We start from the raw sequence: 21,176 nt of genomic DNA on the forward strand, positions 1-21,176 counted from the left end.
GTGTTGTTCCCACGAGAATTTAAGTGCGTGCTCCTATTTCACCATGCCTCCTGCTGATAGAGGACAAGTCTTTGTTTTTTTTTAATTTATGTTATTATTATTAATTACTTGATATGTCATGTGGAACATAGTGTAATGGCTGCAGCTCCTTACAAACGTTGTGTAAAAATGGCGATTAAAAAGTGGCGGAGAGTTTATTGCCAGTTCTTCTCTCCCGTTCTACGCCCTTGATTTGAAAACTGGCAGTAAATGTAAAGTTAGAATCATTAATATGTATTTCTTTACTGACGATTCATAAGTGTAAAATTAAATAGTTTGGACCCTGTGGCAGTGTACCTTTAACATTTCCTCGGTGTATTGCGATACTTACTCGCTGAGCGAAGAAATCACCAGCTCTTGGGTCACTGGTACTATCTACCAGGCGCCAAATTAAATCATTAATTAGCGCCTGTGCACTTGAACCCCACGGCCCAAGAGTCTCCAAAGAGAACGAAATCGAAGTTGGAGGAGATACTCTTATATTTGAGCCGATTATAATTTCCACCTGAAAACATTTAGATTATTTCAAACGTAATTCAATATGATAAAACCTTATCGTCTCCTGATTAAACATCTAATAACCTTTACTTTAGATAGTACATACTATACGGCTTAATTATTAATTGCTGCGTAGTTGATGTAAATGCTTGCACACTATCTGTCTAAATACACCACAATCAATTCTAAAGACTAAGGAGATGCCTCAAATTGCGTCACATATCTATTTTAGTTTCGGTCGAATCATATTAATATAGGTGACAGCTTTTAAATATTAGAGTATTGTAATATCACCTGAATAAATAACAATAGTAATAACAATGTATTGCTTATTCAGATAAGATCAATGTCTACAACAGTTTGTCGAAATTTAATTTCGATATTATAAAAGTACGCGTTATTTTCATTGTACGTTTTGTATCAATGTAATATTTGATAAATGAGTTTAGGAGTAACTAACCATCATTAAAGTCCAGTACTCTGCTCAGTATTAGATTATAAACCTAACTTTGTATATTTTATTCTCACTTGACACGATTTCTTTCACAGGCTTGTCGTCAATATTAAATTCCTATTGAAGCCATTCAGTATTGTTTCCATCGAAAGGAATTTTCATTACTTTTATTGAATACAATATTGAATCCAAATTGACATACATTTTATTCTTTCAAAGGATTTATTAATTGGCTTAACTTTGAATAAGAATATATTAATGTCTAATTTCTTTGCTTTTTATGATGGAAACTATAAATACATTTTGTATTTGCTCTACGGGATTTTTTTAGGTTGGGATGCTTACTTTTAAAGCGTTATATTCTGATTTAATAATTGAAATGTTTGTTGAAAGACTGTCATCATGTACATCACTCCAGCTGTAGATTTTCGTTCATCATTTTTTATATAGGTACTTCATATATATATATATACTAGCTGACCTGGCTAACTTCGTTCCGCCCTACAACCTTATAATATCGTTGTTACTTTAATTTAACTTATTTTAGGATTTCATTAATGTTAAGTATTACATTAATACAACTTTTTTGCAAATACAGAAATGTTTTATGGCTTGCCATTGCGAAAGAAGAATGGCAGTTTTACACATTAGGCATCTTCTCTGTAGCGTCAATATGGCGATACTGCATGTTAAGCACTGTCTGATATCCAACATCTTTTGATCAGGATCAAAGCATGGTTATGCATCTCCTCATTCACCTCAACTGAACTGACACGAATTCGACGTAAAATGATGCGTAGTTTTGTCAACAGATGGCACCATATGGTTTTTGCCTTCGTAAAATTAATTAATTTATTTATTGTTATTCGATAACTAATCCGATATTTTATTGCTTATTCGGGACGGAAACAAATCCAACAAATCAAAAACCATGGCAATCGGTCCAGCCGTTCTCGAGTTATAAGTGTTGTAACAAACACGACTTTCTTCTATATATATATATACTAGCCGTTTCGCGCCCGCTTTGCTGGACGAATTAAAATAAATTTTATGTTTCATTATTTTATTTTTTTTCATATTTTTATTATTCTTCTTTTTAACTTCCCGCTAAGAAAATTGAAATATTTCGTAAATCGAGTTTTTGACAGATGTTAACGTTTTCACGTTCTAGGAAGTCCGTATGCATAAATTTTCATAAAAGTAAAACAGAAATAAAAAAATTAAGGAACGTTGGAATTAAAAACATAAATAGCCATAAACCATCTAGGAAAAATTTCGCATCGAATGGTGGTAGTTTCATGTCGATACAATCAGTGGTTTAAGCGTGAAAGAGCCTCAAACGAACACCATTTTCTTTTTATATGTATATAAGATATATATATAATATATAATATAATTCATCGCTTGTAGTCTAGCTCTTTTTGAGTTGCCGGATCATAGGATAGGGCCTTATGCAGTACATATACTATAGTTGTAAATTTTTCTCTTTCCGACGCCCTTTCATTTTTAACCACTTCCTTAAAAACAAAATTATCACTAACATTACATACACTTACAAAAATGTCAAACAATATCTTGTCAACCTGTCCTATCCCGATACAGAAAATATTCTTATTGCAAAAATAGTTTAAACATTAATTTGTGTTATGTAGAAATCATAAATTTAAATCTTATTTACATGTTAAAAGGAAGAGACAACCCACAACACAGGCAATCCTAGGCCCCCAGCCAGTGCACATTACTTTACCTAAATATCCTGTATTTTTTAATATAATAAAGTTTTTCTTTCTTTCTTTTTAAATATTATATAGTGAAAAAAAATCCTGACTAACTAAAAATAATTTTTCCGACTCGTAGAGGATTTGAACCTCCGCCCTCCGATGGTCAAGTTTTAGCTATATCGGCGCTCTAACCTACTGAGCTAACGAGCCTTGCCGTCATGATGCAAATTGTGTTATATGATTCTACATTTATCTTGCATCATACAATTATGAACTTTAGCTCATTGACATTGAATTCACTTTTGTGTTTTTGCACCAAGACTCATAGTGAGTAAAGGACTATAATATTAAAGTAATTAGAGTCATTCATAAGAGTAAGGCCGTTTCTCCACTGCTCCGGTCCGGCAAACGTTAATTACCGATCCGATTTAGAAACTCACAACAGTACTTACGTGCTTCTCCACTACTCCGGCATCCGGTTTTTAACGATCCGCTAACTTGCTAGATCGGAACGCTGTGTTTTATCGGTCCAAGTATATCCAAGAGGTTATAAATTATTATTCATAGGTTTATTTATTTATAGTTATATTATATAATTAAGTATTAGTGAACTATTTATTAAGTAGATTATAATATTTCAAGATAGACAATATAAAAAAAGTAATAAACTAGCCAGGCAATAAAATATTCAGAATTTAGAACGTTTTATTAATAAAATAAAGTATATGGGTTTAATAAGTTAATATCAGTGTTGCATGATAAATATACAAGTATCGGTTATTGTCGGATCGGATATAGTGGAGAAGCGCAATCCGGCTTTCCGATATTTTTTTAATGACTCATTCCGGCTTCCGACGCCGGACCGGAGCAGTGCAGAAAGGGCCTAATACTAAGAATAGCTGCTCCAATTTAGTTAAATTTCGTGATTTTATCCCAAAAAAGAGTTTTATTTTACTGTTTACTTTAAAATTTTAACTAAGCATTTTCCAAGGTAGCTTGAATGGTCTGATTTCTACAGCATATTAGTTAGTTATTAACTTATTAGTTTTTTTTATCTAGACTAAGGGCGACACCAGAACACATATTCATTTCATTCCAGCTAATGCGAGATTGATAACGGGCAATTACTTTTTTGATATGAACAATATAACTATTTAGATAAGTAAATATTAAAACAAAAATTGGTGACACAACTCTACGTCTTGGTCTCTGATGTGACCATTTTATTTCTTAATAGGCAAGTATGCCTTCTGTGCCTATGAAACGACTTACATTTTTGTGTTGTGCTCAGCCATGAATCGAACGCACGATCTCAAGCTTGAGGGTCGCTCAAACCAAATCACTATGCATTATTAAAGCTTCCGCAAATTGCCGCAAATTGCCGCCAATTATTGTTAAAAAATATGTTAATTTTGGAATATACTTGAATTTGTCTATGTTAGTTGTTTCAACTATGTATTTGCGTGTTGTTCCCACGAGAATGTAAGTACGTGCTCCTATTTCACCATGCCTCCTGCCGATAGAGGACAAATCTTTATTTTTAATTTATTTAATTTACAGGTTGCAGCTCCTTACAAACGTTGTGTAAAAAAACTTGGCAATTAAAAGAGTGGCGGAGAGTTTATTGCCAGTTCTTCTTTTCCGTTCTACGCCCTTGATTTGAGAACTGGCAGTAAATGTAAAATTAGAAGCATTTAATGAATACTATATCGTTTTTGACGTTCATAAGTGTACATTGTATTACCTACATGAATAAATGATTTTTGACTTTTATACGACACACAAGAAAATACACATCTATCTATAATATAAAAATGAATCACAAAAAAAAGTTATGCGCTTACCACGCGCATAACTCAACAACGCCTGGACCAATTTGGCCAATTCTTTTTTTACAATGTTCGTTGAAGTTCAGGGATGGTTTCTACAGCGAGAAAAATTCGAATAATTGCCGGAAAAACCATAAAAACCGCCCTTTTCTTTTTCCCATACAATTATTTTCTAACTAAAACGCAGTCAATTTGAGCATTAGGGTGCTTTTTTGATATTATGTTATAATGAGGCGAAAAAATAAATATTTTTAATCAAATAAATTACAGTAAATTTGGGACAAAATAAGGTAAGTTTTCTCCAAATTTCGTAGAAAAAAATTTTATTTTTAAAAAGATATAAATAAAAAACCAAAAAATTGGTTTTTTGAATTTTTCACCTACATTTTGAGGTTATGTGAAAAAATTGCAAATACAAAAGTTGTAGATCTTTTTATGACCTACAACTTTGCCATTCAACTTTTTTCCATAGGACTTTTAGTTTTGCCGGTAATCAAGATAAACAATTTTTCACCCTTAAAAACTCACCCCCTCCCACTTCCCGAACTCGGATCGACCGTAATTTATTTTTCCTTTCATTTTGATCATATTCCCCTGCTTTTCTGATGGGTTTCATCCTACTGTATTTTTTTTTGGTTTCTAAAAATTATCGACCCTGGTCTATACGTAGGAAAAAAACTGCCACATTACAAATCTTTATGACAGGACGAAGTCTGTCGGGTGCGCACTGCGCACCCGTATGTACCCGTATCGAAGGCGTCGAGTCAACGTAATATTGTTTATGAGGTGTGCGAACATAAAATATAGATGCAAAACATAGAATGACAAGACAAGTTATTTTTATTACGTTATTAGGAACAAAATTATACGACTAATACAATTTTTACACGCTTTATATTAGCTTCACCTGTATGTATGTATGTAACCGACTCCTTCGGACTTGATTTTCACCCACTTTTAACGGACAGAATTAATTCAAACATTGCGCACCTGTCAAAGATCGATGACAATGCGATAATCCGAAAAAAAAAATTTAACTAAAAAATAAATAATAGTTGAAAAAAATCTGTGCCATATTTTTCGTCTATCGAGTATCGAGCAACCCACGCTTTTTCACAATAATACCAGTATTTTTTGTTCATTACCATTTTCAGCCTACTTTTTAGTTTGATGTTCTTTAAAAGCGTGTTTTTTTAGTTTTTTTTAACTATTATTTATTTATATATATTTTGTGGGCGTATTTGCAACCTATGGCATCGACGAACGTTTGACGAACATTCATCGTTAGAAAACAGAGTGGTTTTATGTTAGAATAAAAATGCCACATCTATTCAGTTTGAGAACACTAACATTCGACGCATGCGCAATGGCTTTAAAGCGACGCACAGGCGGCAGTAATTAATTGAAAAAATAAAAATTTGATATATTATTGCACCCGTGATTTTTTTAAACCTTTATGTAAATTGCCGTAATGTAGACGATATTTTATTTAAATAACAAGTGAACGAAATGTTTTACCAAAAATCAATTCAAAATAATTTAATTAAAAATACTAGCGGACAAATTTTGATAGGCACCTTGGTAGATATATATTCTCCTAATTATAAATATACATAAAAATTTGGTTTTTAGCAAATAACCGATGAGCGCACTAATCCTGCAGCCGGATCTCGTACTATTAGTGATGTCTAAGAAAATTCTATTTGTTGTTAGCATTAATTCACATTTATTTGTACCTGTAGTTAATTGGTGTTTAATGCTTAAGATATAACATATCAAATATTACATACCTACTTGAGATAAGATATTACGTAAAAAATAATTTTACTCATATGTAAATATTATGATAATTCATAATTTGTATAATTAAAATAGCATACTATAAAATGCACTTTAGGAAGTAATTAATTTTAACTTGAAAATTAATTAATAATTACTTAGTAATTAAATTAAATTAATCTTCAAGTTAAAATTAATTAATTTCTATTGCGTTAAAATATACTTAACTTTTATTACTCAAAAATTAACGTAATAAGTTATAATGGAATGAATATTGTGTGTTTCTCGCACACAAGAAAAGAAATAAAGATTATTTCTAAGCACTTAAATAAATTACCTACCTTATTTTAATATTCTCAAAGCGATATCTTTAAGTGCAATGTCAATCTGTCATACCTACCTAAAAGTAGATCACGACTTGACCGATTTGTCTGATTTTTTTGTTGTGTTTGTAATTCTCAGGAGAAGGTTCTTTTAAAAGAAAAAAAAATTGCGCGGAAAATTAGAAAATTTAAGAATACTTAACCACCATACAATTCGAACTTTTTGGTGTAACCTTATGGCGTTTGACATAACACAACATTGACAGAATGCGTGCTGCAAATATCGTCAGAGGATGTAAGAAAAATGAATATCGTTCAAATTAAATGCTTCGATCGGAGTTATTATATTGATAATATAATAATATGCGAGCCAGAAAAACAACCAAAGAATGTTGTATAACATAAAGCATTAGTATAATAAACACTTTGTTTCTGAAATATTTTTAATTAATTATAACAATTTGAAATCAATATTCATAGTTAAGACAGGACAACGTCTGTCGGGTCCGCTAGTAATTATATAAAAATGAAACCCGTTTTCCGTTGTCACGACATAACATGAAAACGGCTTGACCGATTTGTCTGATTCTTTTTTTATAATATTCCTTGAAGTACGAGGATGGTTCTTACCGTGAGAAAAATTAAAAAAAATTGAGTGAAAAAGTCTAAAAACAACACTTTTCTATATTCCCATACAAAAAATTCGTAATAATATTTCAAGGCAATTTGAACTTTAATACCATTTCATAAAATTCAAGTGTTAGTGGAGGGGTTTCGGGAAGGTAAATTTTTATTTTTTGACATAATGTATTTGATGTATTATCAACTTTCTTTTTTTATCTTACTAGCTAGACCGGTGTCCCGAATAGCAGAATATAAGTATTAAAAAAAAATTAAGAATCGGGTTAATAAATATATGTGTAGGTACATAGTATGTTTTTTACTACCTGTAGTCGCGATACGTAGTGAATAAATACTCCGAGGTATCAACGTCGTTTACAGACTTTAGTAAAAATAATGAAATGGCTCGATATTACAATGTTTATATTGTTAAGAAGACTATTTTATATGTAAACTATTTTATATCTGCTACACACGTAAATATAGGTATCTGTTCTCCATGAAACTACAGTGAAATGAATTCAGTAGTTCCATTATCACTTTAATTATGATTTGAAACATTATTTATTAATATAGATAAAACATAAACCAATTATGATTCTAAAATCATTATTTTCATTGACGTTACCTATGTTACACAGATTAGTTTGATATAGAAATGTAATGTCATATGTCAAGCGGCTGTCAATTAGCAACGTATATATGTCAAATAACCTGAAATGTGAAAATTCCACATGAGAATCATATTATTTACTATTATTTTTTGTTTATTCGATGTGATTTGTAAGTTTGCTTTTATTTTTTTTATGATTTTGTTACCAATATTTTTGTTGTTGCGTGTTCAGAAATGAAACTTCAAATTAACTTATATTTTTGTACGTTACAAATCAACTTAAAATTCACTGGGCCGATTTCTTAAATTCTTGAGTAGCATAGGGTATATTGTTTCCGAAATAAAAAAAAAATAAAAAAAAATAAATAAGGCTTGTGTTCCCAAATAAAAACATCATTTAAAATATGTTTTCCTGGCATTCTAGTCTTGTTACCTTAGTTCCACAACTGAGCGTTTTTCAAGGCAGTTTTTGCCGCGCAACACCACTATGTGGATTCAGCTGCCCACTGAAGTATTTCCGAACCAATTCGGCTTAGGGTCCTTCAAATATAATATAATTAATTCTTGAAAGCCCGGCAACGCACTTGTGAGCCTTCTGGCAGTGTGAGTGTCCGTGGGCGGCGGTATCACTTAACATCAAGTGAGCCTCCTGTCCGTTTGCCTCCTATTACATAAGAAAAAAGTTAATCAATGGTACATATGAAATGTTTCATGATTTCTTTACTTCACACACATAATAAACACGTATGTTTTAAATAATTAGCATTACTATGGCTTTTGGTTTTTAGTAATTTTATTTTTCATGTATCCATCTCCAGGATATGCTAAATATTTGATAACTTACACAGACTCAAACTACTATGAAGAGACGAAAACACAGCAGGTCACTGAGGAATTTGAACCAGTTACAGTGTCAGTCAAGAACTCTCTATCCAAGAACATAAACTGCGATGATTTTTCGTCATATGCACTTAATTGTACGACGGAGGCTGCGCTTGTGTATGATTCGAGTCGGATGACGCCACCAGTACCATCGAAGCTAACCGATTGGTGTAGGTGAGTGTAAAGATAGATCATCAGTGTCGGAAACGTTAATGAGGAATTACACTTATTTCACAGTAAGAATATCATAATATATATTAATTACGTGTCACGTTGTTTGTTCGCAATGGACTCCTAAACTACCGAACCGATATCAATCAAATTTGCACACCGTGTGTAGTTTCAACTTAAAAGATAGGATAGCTTACATCTCAATGTATACCCGCAATATTATTTTATTGCAAAATATTTATTTATTATTTGATAGTCACAATTCTAACAGATGGCGCTGTGTTGAAAGTACCAACGTTTCACATAAGCTACAATTTAATGACATAACCACCAAAAAAGCATGGTGGTCCCCATGACTGGTGTTCTCCTACCGTTTTCCTTGAATAGCTACTATGCTACTATGCTTTGCTACTATATAATTTAACAAAAACCTTAGCCACAGCAACGCTTGGCCGGTCTGCTAGTAATAATATATATTTTCACAAGTACATGTTTGCGCTAAATCCGTGACAGTCAAAGAAGGATGACAATTGTCGGTTTTGACTTTGACATGAGCACGGAAATGGTAGGGGGTGATGGCGCAAGGATGATTTATTAAATTTTAACCGCTGTCGCGTGCGCACTATATACCGCATTTTCTTTACCATTATTAAAGGATCCAGTGCTTGACACACTACCATTGATGGTAAATGGTAGTCTTAGTGATTGATTATTAGATTTCTTTTTATTATACCGACACGCGACAGCCGAACCAGCGCATAGTATTATACCGAAAGAAGGGAGCATCCTGGATATAGTACCTAAAACGCGTTCTTCATTTGTTAATTTAAAAAAAAATACTGCGGTGTCTCATCTATAAGCACGTATACACTAATGTTTTAATTATTATTTTCTGTAATAAATATATTTATGAACCTTGACCTAGGTTTTCGAGATCAGCCTTTATGAGGATCGATATTTGATTCACGATCAAACCGGGTAGACGACATACCTGGTTACCGTGATCGTTTCTCTTTACTATTCTTCCAAACAAGATACATGTCGATATTTTCTATTTACTAGCATATTATATTTGAGTGTATAGAAAATCGATTGGTACATAAATGCTCAGAGGGTTGAGAATTACTCGATTTATGACTAAGATTTTAAAGTTATTTTCATCTAAGGTGGTCTTTGATGACTTCTACATTTCTTTTAATGTTATGAAGAAGTATGTTTTTATCGAGAGCTAATCAAATCCTACTATAAAGACTTTAAGTACCTTTAAAAGGGACTTTAAACTATTTTACGGACATATTAAGCTTCCCCTTTAAAGCTAAAATCTAGTGTTATTCCAAGTGCTCGTAAATAGCTGGTTAAGAGACCTTTCTCGAAAGCAGACACCTAGACTTCGAGATTTTCTTTGAAATGGTAGTATATTTTTCTTCTCATCTCATATTTGAATCACGAAAAACAAAACGATGTCACGTGCCTTATATAAAAATTTAAAACAGTTTGTCCTGTATGCATATTATAATTCAGTATAATGATTTAGGGTTCTTCACTAAAATATTGTGGCTCGAAGGAAAGAATTTTAATAAAATAAAAAATGTTTAGTATGCAACAGAACAGTTACATGAAATTTGAATCTGTAGGCATCCCTACTCATCGGCAAAGAAGACAGACGGTGTAGGCCGAGAGAAAAAGCCGGCGTAAAAACTCTCGGTACTCTTTTAAAATAGCAAATCATCAAACAACACTTATGTTAAAACAAATATCGCAAATTAATTAGAAGTAGCCTGTCTAGCACTAGTCCCAGGCCCTTTTATCAACTGGATAATCGTTAACTTTATAGTAAGCCTTTTTACACAGCTTTTCTTTAATACATTTCTTAAATTTATTAAAAGGCAGAGATGAAAGAGCCTCTGGGATTTTATTAAAGAAGAGTATACCTTTTCCCAAAAATAATTACTAATTTTGATAGTCTAGTAATAATGTGTTAATGGCGAATTCCATGTAGCTTGTATTTTTACTAGGCGACAGACAGATACACACGAAAGTAAATAAAAAACCATGCAACTACACCAAAATCTCGTTAGCAAAATTATTATTCTTCAATTAGTTGGATTTACATTACTATTTGCTTTCAAAGCTGCAAACTCAAAGCGTTGTGACTTTGATTAGAGAGAAATGTACCAACGACTAAACCAAATAATTATAATATCGTATATATAGGTTGATGTTGTTATTAGTTCATCACTACACATAAGCTTTGACTATAACATGTTATTATATACGTTCCCATGCAATTTGGTATACGCTATAGTGATTAAAGGCTCTTGACCACGCACGCTGTAAAGCACACGAAACGTCGGTTAAATTTAAAATTATGAAAAATAATTGTAAATACATAACTTCAATAAAAGACAATACAATGATAATAATCAATTTATTTATTTATTAAAGTACACCACATCATATATAGCATTTTCTACAGTAGGTACATGTACTACAATCTATCTATTCTAAAATACATGACAATTACGGTGAATACATATGAAAAAAGATACAACAAAAATACAGTACCGTCTACAAAATTTAGTTTCTACTAGTAGATACCCGATAGGCGCTTTACAACGCTTTGCGAATACGTAATCGAATGAGAGGTGCCTGAACTCCTACTCCTTGGATTTTACAGACGGAATTTGGTGGATTCTTCTGATTTTGAACCTTGGGAATAAATAAGGGACGACAATGTTAATATTCTGCAAACATATTATTTATTTATTTGCTAATCAGTATTCCTACAGCTACTCATTAAACAATATCCAAACAATTACATTATACACAAATCAAAAAACGGAATCTAAATTTCACCAACATCATCTTGATGGTTGGAGGTCTTCCACACGTTTCACAAGGCATACTCCCCTCAAAGGCCGGCAACGCACCCACTAAAAATGGGTGTCTATGGGCTGCGTAGACTGCCCTTTTTGGTCGTCCCGCAAGCTCGTTTGCCCCCCTATTATATAAAAAAAAAAACGGAATACACATTCAAACATAAAGCACAATTTTTACATGTTTCTAAAAAATATATATTTATAATAAATGCATTGATATAATATATATTTAATATAAAGGAAGATTAACAAAGCCATTATTAAAAGATACCAGAGTTTTTTATATTATTTACGTAGGATTATCTGAGAATCCATTTATAATCTAATTTATTTATAATCATTCATTTACAGAGCAATTAAGCACCTTATTAACTGCGCATTAGATTGGAAAGTCGAATGCAATGTTGTGAGTGAAAGTCATTTCAATGAAGACAGCATACGGGGTCACATACACGTTGCCAACAACATCTGTGATGATGAGCTGTTTCAAATACGTGAGTGTAATGTAAATTAACGTGTCAATCATTCAGAAAATTGAATTAGTAAATTACCGCGTATTCGATTATATTTATCATTTGCTTCAAATTTATTTAAGATTGTAATGATTATTGAGGGGCCTCATAGCCTAGCGGTCTTATTAAGTGGCAGCTAGGTGAGGGGTACCGGGTTCGATTCCCGGTTCGAGGGCAAGTTTTAATTTAATTTAAATTTGTTCTCGGCCTTTGGGAAGGTTGTGCGGTTCCGGGCGAGTGCCTAAATCGTACATGGAGGACACAGTCGAATTTTTAAAGACAAGTACGAATTATAAAAAATCCTATACTTGACGCTGGCTAATGCACAAATCGTGCCAGAGCCATAAAAAAAATGATGATTGACTGGCCTGCCCTTAAGCTTGGAATATTTGGTGATAGTTCTACCGAGACACTGGTTGTCAAGATGTTGCATATATTATACTCAAGTTTCGGACTTTGATAGCGTAATCCAAGATAATATGTCTTCGTACTGACTGTAGCCGCAGATTAAGGGTGTCGCTCGCCCTCTAGAGAATGCACATTTGACAATTGACAGTGTATAATAGATTTAAACTATGACCTGCAGAAATCGCATTTCTATCACAATATCTCAGATATTAGAGATAAAACATTGTTAGATGTTTTGTATTTCAACCATACATTCAAAGCTACAGGTAAACGCCTTGATTAACAAAAAGGAACAGGACAGTTACGGTGTATGAGATGTATGTATGTGTATGTATTTTCTTGAGATTTTTTTTTGTTTAGTTATGTTGATCATATCCCGTCAGCCATCCGTCATTTGTTTATACATATTGTTTGTAATACGTTCAATTCATTTTAAACAGGAAAATAATAATCAAATAATAAGCTTTGTTTATCAAAATCGTACGGTTGAAAATTATTTAAACGTTTACGTTTTGTTAGTAATGGAAAATATAGATAAGAAAAGAAATTAATAATGAAAAACAAACAAATATTTCAGTTCAGCGTTTAACGTGGTTTAGAATAAACAATTCTCCGACACTAAAAGCTAACATTGTATATTGTCTATAGTAATGCGTAATTTCGCTTACCCAAGCTAACCTTATTTCCCACAGGATACATGGAGTTATCAGCCTGTATAGAAAGTTCCCAGGACTCTTGGGAGGTGTGTTATAAAAGCTTTAAACACACTGTGGAGGAACAACAAAATACAACCCACGAATGGACACATTATGAAGTGCATTTTTACTTATGCTGGTTGGGATAATTTATGTGTATATGATAGCTTTTAAGGGGCATATTGCCGCATTTATTACAAGCTCATACAAGGCACATTGCCGCGTTTATTACAAGCTCATACAAGGCTCATTGCCGCGTTTATTACAAGCTCATACAAGGCTCATTGCCGCGTTTATTACTAGCTCATACAAGGGACATTGCCGCGTTTATTACAAGCTCATACGAGGCACATTGGCGCGTTTATCACAAGCTCATACAAGGCACATTGCCGCATTTATTACAAGCTCATACAAGGCACATTACCGCGTTTATTACAAGCTCATAAGAGGCACATTGCCGCATTTTTTACAAGCTCATACAAGGCACATTGCCGTTGCCGTTGCATTCTATACATGAATATAGTTGCTATCAACATATAAAATTTTAACAGAACGGTAGCGTTTACCTGCTATTTCATCTTGAACTTTAAAAACGCTTTAATTTTTATCAACACTTATTTTGCCGAAACGCGCGTGTTGTCGGTACCAAGTAAGCAAGTTAGGTGTTTTTTTGGAATGGAATCTCGCTGTTGGGCTTAAGGGTCTTGACAGCTCATCTCGGGCTGTTTTGACGGGATTGGGTTTTTCCCGCGACTAGGCCAAGGAAGTCTCTTGCAAGAACCTCGGCTTGGGCCGTCGCGGGGTTGTCAAACGCCTGAAGGGAACTGGTTAGGTGTTATGGTTCTAATCCTATATAAATAAAAAGGGCAGCGAAATGAGCCTTAAAATCTGTTTGTACGACTTACAATTTGCAACTATAAATTATGTTATATAATACCTGCAGCTGAGTTTCATCATCGGACGTCAAGGCAAAATACAAAATACCATCCGTATCACCTCGACGTCCGTCGTTCCACAGCTGAGCGTTTTCTAAGGCAGTTTTTGCCGCGCACCACCACTATGTGGAACCAGCTGCCCACTGAAGTATTTCCGAACCAATACGACTTAGGGTCCTTCAAGAAAAGAGCGTACCAATTCTTGAAAGGCCGGCAACGCACTTCGCGAGCCTTCTGGCATTGTGAGTGTCCATGGGCGGCGGTATCACTTAACATCAGGTGAGCCTCCTGCCCGTTTGCCTCCTATTACATTAAAAAATAAAAATTCCATAGAAATGAAAAATAAAAGAAAATATGTAGCGACACAAAGTCCACGACTTGACTTCAGATATCCGTTTTGTAATAATTTGTTTCTTTCTTAAAGACAAGTAGGTTAGGCTTTTTGTAGCTGACATATGTTGATTTTATATCTAATATATAAAATTCTCGTGTCACAGTTTTCGTTGCCATACTCCTCCGAAACGGCTTGACCGATTTTGATGAAATTTTTTGTGCTTATCCGGTATCTATGAGAATCGGCCAACATCTATTTTTTATCCCCCTAAATTTTAGGGGTAGTCCACCCCTACATTTTTATTTTTTAGACAAAAAATTTAATTTCTATTTTTTTATGATACAACATACAAAAATACATACAACCCCTAATTTTCACCCCTCTACGATCAACCCCTATTTTTTATTATAAATGATAAATATGGCAAAACGACGTTTGCCGGATCAGCTAGTAATTTTATACATATCGGTTTCTTCGATATATAAAATTCTATAATTTTAATCTTACACAGTTTTTTTTTTCAGTGCAAGGGCTAGATTTCGTAGGTGTACGCTCGAGGCGTTATTTGAAAAAGCAACAGCTTGCTCACATTTGGAAGCCATCACGTTGCAAAAGTTCTCCGTTATTGTTTCGGAAGGTGGAGTGTATCAGGTCAGCCAAACATTCGTTGGAATATCTTATATGGGATAAGAGGGAAACGAGCAGGCAGGACTTTGAATAAAGTGCTAACCGCGGGCCGGACCTGAGTTTGTTGCCGATATTTGAGGGATTTTTTAAAGATCGGTGGCCCATCTCTCTCCCTTCTCTTAGAATTCTCCTTTCTGTATCTATTTCTATAATTTTTCCACCAGAGAGATTTATAATCAGTCTTTTGTGCCTTCCAAAACCTAACACTAGGGAGAAATAAATACTCCTATAAAATTCATCAGTGGCGCTTCAACCTTTTTAAGTCTGGACCTCAGATTTCTGAATCCGTTTCATCTAATCTATAATAAGCATCGAACATACGACCTCACGGATGAGAGTTGCACGCTAAAGCCACTAGGCCAATACTACTCACACAAACACAAATACACCTATAACTCAAAGTTACTATAAAATAAATATAGTTAAAAAAAACTATAAAACACGCTTTTAAAGCACATCAAACTAAAAAGTGAAAAATAATTCCTAATTTAGGCTGAAAATGGTAATGAACAAAAAATACTGGTTTTATTGTGAAAAAGAGTGGGTTGCTCGATAGACGAAAAATATGGCACAGAGCACTTTTTAGTTTGATGTGCTTTAAAAGCGTGTTTTATAGTTTTATTAAACTATATTTATTTTCCACTTTTTAGTCCTAGCAGCAATACGTGTTGTCTCAATTTAATCGTATTGCTTTGTGGACTTAAAAAAAAATTCAATGTTTTTTCGAGATAAACCTATGAAATTATTATATTGTCGCTGATTCTTTATAAGTGTACAAAGTTTGAATTAAATCTGTCCGTTTAAAGTGGGTCAAAATCGAGTCCGAAAGATTCGGTTACATACATACATACATACATACAGGTGAAGCTAATATAGCGCATAATAAACAATCAAAGTATTTGTTTACTACTGTAAATTGAGAGTATTATAGTTATAATCCATACATAAAATGTAATTTCAAAAGGATTAATACAATTAATTCAAAGCTAAAATGTCATTCAATTTCCACACTGTTTATATAGAATCTATAATGAGCAATGGTGGCCTAGGATTAAAACCCTGACTTTATAGACCACAAGCCCATGAACAAAAAATACCTGTGAAATGACCCAACCTGAATTACGCTTAGAAGGCTGTTACTATATCTGAAAATAGCTCTGAGCACTATGCCGTCATTTCTGAGCGGTACATGTGAGTACGTGAGTGAATGGACTTTCTCAGGTACAATGGGGGAATTTCGACTAATTATTAATGTACGGCTTTGTTATAAGTGTATAGATGATTAAAAATAAATGTCGAAAAACCTAGTGCCGTACAAAAGTGATGGTGCTGGAAGTCGGTGCAAATTTTTAATTCGACGACAGTTGCAGGAGCAATATAGGTCATTTATTACTGTACGGCATTTGTGTGATTCCTTTTGGACACATATACAGATACTTTACCCGTAAACGCCGTACATATTCCCAGCGGAGCGGTCGAAAGCCAAGGGTCGTAACATATGTCTGATTAGCATATAGGTGATGATGATATGAAACAACATAAAATTAAATGATCTTGAGAGTACTTCACAAATAGATAACATTTTCCAGCATGCCGTACATTTTTTGTGGAACACATAGGTGTATGGGGTAAATTACTTTCCTCAGAAAAGAGTCATTTTCCGGTGACTTTTATCTGTACGGCAATAACACAGGTTATTAATACTTTAGACAATCTTCAATAAAAGATAAATGCCGTACACTTTCGATGGTCCGCTACCACCGCCTACCAATACAGGGCGTCCCAAAGTTATGGGAAATGAAGGGAAAGTACCTTAAATATCGTACATATGGTATTTTACTAAAAGAACACTTTATGTTATTTTTAAAAGTTATTAATTCTGCATTCAAAGATTTTTAAAAATTACTTGCCTCGTCTGGGAATCGAACCGACTTAAATGTAAAAAAAAACACCCCTACTTTTATGATGCCAATCGAAAGAATGGCCAAAAACTAATAACTCTTCTTAAGTAACATAGTATTTTAAAAGAAAGTAACAGCGTGAATATATCTTTTTAATCAAATTAAAAACATTATCTATCGTATTCGGCCTAAGAAAATCCCCTACGAGTCTGTTACTTTAGAAAAGTTATTAGGTTTTGGCCATTCTTTCGATTGGCATCATAAAAGTAGGGGTGTTTTTTTTTAAATTTAAGCCGGTTCGATTTCCAGATGAGGCAAGTAGTTTTTAAAAAATCTTTGAATGCAGAATTACTAACTTTTAAAAATAGCATAAAGTCTTCTTTTAGTAAAATACCCTATCTACGATATTAAAGGTACTTTTCCTTCATGTCCTATAACTTTGGGACGCCCTGTATTATATTTTTATTTTTGTTAAAAATATTTTTCCTTTACCTCTCTCTGCTGGTACGATAAGGCTGTAAATATACTTTACAGCCTTATGGTAGTATACTCAGATATGTACAGTTATTAATGACCTTAAGGGACACCTCAAACGTCGTCGAAGTTTTTATCAGCTGTAAAGAATAATCTGGAGAAAAATGTACGGCATCTGGTTTTTTTTCTTTATTTATATTTGTTACATATAAAATAACAATAATCTTTGAAAATATTACTCCCCATTTTACTCTAGGAGCATTTGAAAAGTCATCTAAATTTCGGAAATTTCATATATTTTTTATCATAATATTTTTATTTGTTACCATTTATAATGAACGGCTATAATGTACAACGGTAATATTTAGTAACATTATGTAAAAAAACAAGTTGCCGTACATTATTCTCTGATCTTACAGCAGTAAGAACCTGGTAAATCCTGAAATTTCGATAAATATTTAATTACACAAATATTAACTATAATATTTGGACGGCATAATTATAAAACATTATTGTCCGTGTTAAATAATGTTTTGAACATGTTGCCGTACATTTTACAATGACCTTAGGGTATATGGGTGTAGGGGTAGGGTTCCGACCCTTGGCTTTCGACCGCTCCGCTGGGAATATGTACGGCGTTTACGGGTAAAGTATCTGTATATGTGTCCAAAAGGAATCACACAAATGCCGTACAGTAATAAATGACCTATATTGCTCCTGCAACTGTCGTCGAATTAAAAATTTGCACCGACTTCCAGCACCATCACTTTTGTACGGCACTAGGTTTTTCGACATTTATTTTTAATCATCTATACACTTATAACAAAGCCGTACATTAATAATTAGTTGAAATTCCCCCATTGTACCTGAGAAAGTCCATTCACTCACGTACTCACATGTACCGCTCAGAAATGACGGCATAGTGCTCAGAGCTATTTTCAGATATAGTAACAGCCTTCTAAGCGTAATTCAGGTTGGGTCATTTCACAGGTATTTTTTGTTCATGGGCTTGTGGTCTATTATTTTACTCTCAAATGATAGAAAATATTTTGATGAAACGAATAACTTAGACTAAAAAATCTAATTATGTCGGGAACAGAAGACTAAATATAATGTTTAAGCATAAAGTATTGATTTCTCATGTAATAATATTTTGATTTGATTGACACTATCGTTTACAAAATTTTAAATAACTTGGCTTTACGAAATGTTTTAAGTCAAGTCATTTCCTCTTAAAGACAAACACATGAGTCCTTTTTTACGTTCGGGCAGTGAGTACCAACGTTGGGTGTAATGCTCCTCGAAACAGTAAACGACGCTTTGCCAAAAAAGCAGATCCATTTTATAATAGTCTCCATGTCTTCAGGCGTAAGATGCTGCAGTCACTGTTGACCCGTTAGGGGCCGTTCAAATATTAATTAAGCAGATTGACTGCTATTTATCCCCCCCCTTTTCTCTTGTCAGAAATAAGCAAAGCTCTCAAAAACAATAGCACATAAACGTATTAATTTTTTGAAGGAATCCTCGAAAATGCATTTCGTTTTCAAGCATAGACAATCTGTGGGTAATATGTGTAAAAAAGTAAATAATTTCTGTTGACGTAATCACCAAATAAGAAAATCAAAGACCCCCCTCCCCCCTATAGTGCTTACGTAATATTTGAACGGCCCCTGACACCAATAATAACAATTCCAAAGTAGAAATATAATAAATTTTTAAATTTAAATTGCATAGTTTATTGTCTTTTATTTTTATTGTACAATATATATTGTCTCTTTTATCATTGCATTGTTTCCCTTTAAATGTTGTGCACACTTATAATTGATGTACATGTATGTATTGTGTTTTTGTATATCGTGTGTTCTATGTATGAGTTTCGTTTGTGCCTTTTTAAAATAATAAAATAAATCTTCGCTAAGTTCAAATATGCTCTCAAAGCGTTGCTTAAGTTATAAAAATATGACTATTTCATATTAAGAAAATATTTGGGTAAGTTTAAAGGGAAACAGTATTTATTTATTACTATAGACTTAATAAATACACAATAATATTAACAATGTAACTATATCGATACCTCCCACGTAAGTTGTTGTATCTCCAAAACTGCAAATTTACAGTAGAGCGTTTCAAAGATTCAAATTAAACCAAAATCTGCATTTATTGTTGCATCTTTTTAAAATTTCGTATTTAATTTAATGTAATTAGTCTTCTTAACTACGTTAAAAGAAATTTTACGTAATATGTCTATTTGCGGAGATATTGTTCATACAACATTTTTCTCCGGAGTAGAAGCTTTACCAGGTGTTGCATCTGATACTAAACAACATTATACCGCGGCGCCCAGATAGCATCACTTGTGGTATAATATGATAGTTACAACAGCTGTATACGTTGAAAAACAGCGTCTTACTCTGTTGTATGTAACCAATACGAGGCGCGAGCGCGTGATTCTACCCACCCCGCGCCCCGCGTACACAAATGTATAGGCATATACATTGGTGTAATCTGTTCGCATTTGAAAATTACAACATTATGCGTCTGACAAATCCTTTAAAAATAATGTTTTTGTTGTTTTTTTACTTTGAATGGATATATTGATCCATATTAGGATATTTTTCAGCAAAAAAGCAAAATAGCATTTTTGTGGCATACAGCAACTTACGTGGGAGGTATCGATATGTATAATGTATATGTTGTATATTTTTCAGGACTGCGACAGGAATATGATGTATCCTAATTGCCCAGGAGGAGATCCAAGGCCCACTCATAAATTAATGAGCCATCTGGTCTCTGGCAATGCCAGTATATCAAACAATTATATGTGGTTACTTGTTTTTATATTATATTATTTCATATGAAACAATTATATTATTATATGTATTTTTTTTTTATTTCCTTATGTTTGTACAAAAGTAACAAATTCGCCTAGATAAAGATCTTAAATATCTTCAAAGAATCATGCATTTAGGCAATTCCATGAACACTAATGAACATCAATTAAAAAGGTCTCAAACTCAAGGGCGTAGAATAGACGATAGGAACTAGCAATAAACTCTCCATCACTATTAAATCCCAAAAGGATTTTTTGCAAAATGCTTATAAGCACCTGCATCCATTACACCGTGCTTCATCGCGTGGTAAAGCAGTTAATAATGATAACGAAAAAAAACCAAACGTTTCATCTCTATCAGCAAGCAACTGGGGAATTGGAATAATGTGTTCTGTGATCAAATACATTACATTAACACACACAAATATAATAATCAATCAAAATTCATTTGAGAGTTTTGATTAATTTTTAGTTTGAAAGTTACACCCTCGTGTACACTTAGGGTCCATTAATTTAATTTAAATTTAAGGGGGTTTTTAAATTCCACTTAGGGTCTTTCAATAAAAGAGCGCGCCAATTCTTAAAAGGCCG

The 21,176-nt window shown here is 33.2% G+C and overlaps 1 protein-coding gene across 1 annotated transcript; it reads left to right on the forward strand.

The window, feature by feature from the left end:
• The first annotated feature begins 7,953 nt into the window (after positions 1–7,953).
• On the forward strand, positions 7,954–20,636 carry LOC125059284. The gene is made up of 6 exons (XM_047663651.1): positions 7,954–8,047; positions 8,726–8,933; positions 12,161–12,303; positions 13,422–13,563; positions 15,218–15,344; positions 20,464–20,636. The coding sequence occupies exons 1-6, from the start codon at positions 7,999–8,001 to the stop codon at positions 20,611–20,613; spliced, it is 819 nt and encodes a 272-aa protein (XP_047519607.1). The 5' UTR covers positions 7,954–7,998; the 3' UTR covers positions 20,614–20,636.
• Positions 20,637–21,176: the final 540 nt, after the last annotated feature.

Source organism: Pieris napi, chromosome 19, assembly GCF_905475465.1.
Source record: "Pieris napi chromosome 19, ilPieNapi1.2, whole genome shotgun sequence".
NCBI lineage: Eukaryota > Metazoa > Arthropoda > Insecta > Lepidoptera > Pieridae > Pieris > Pieris napi.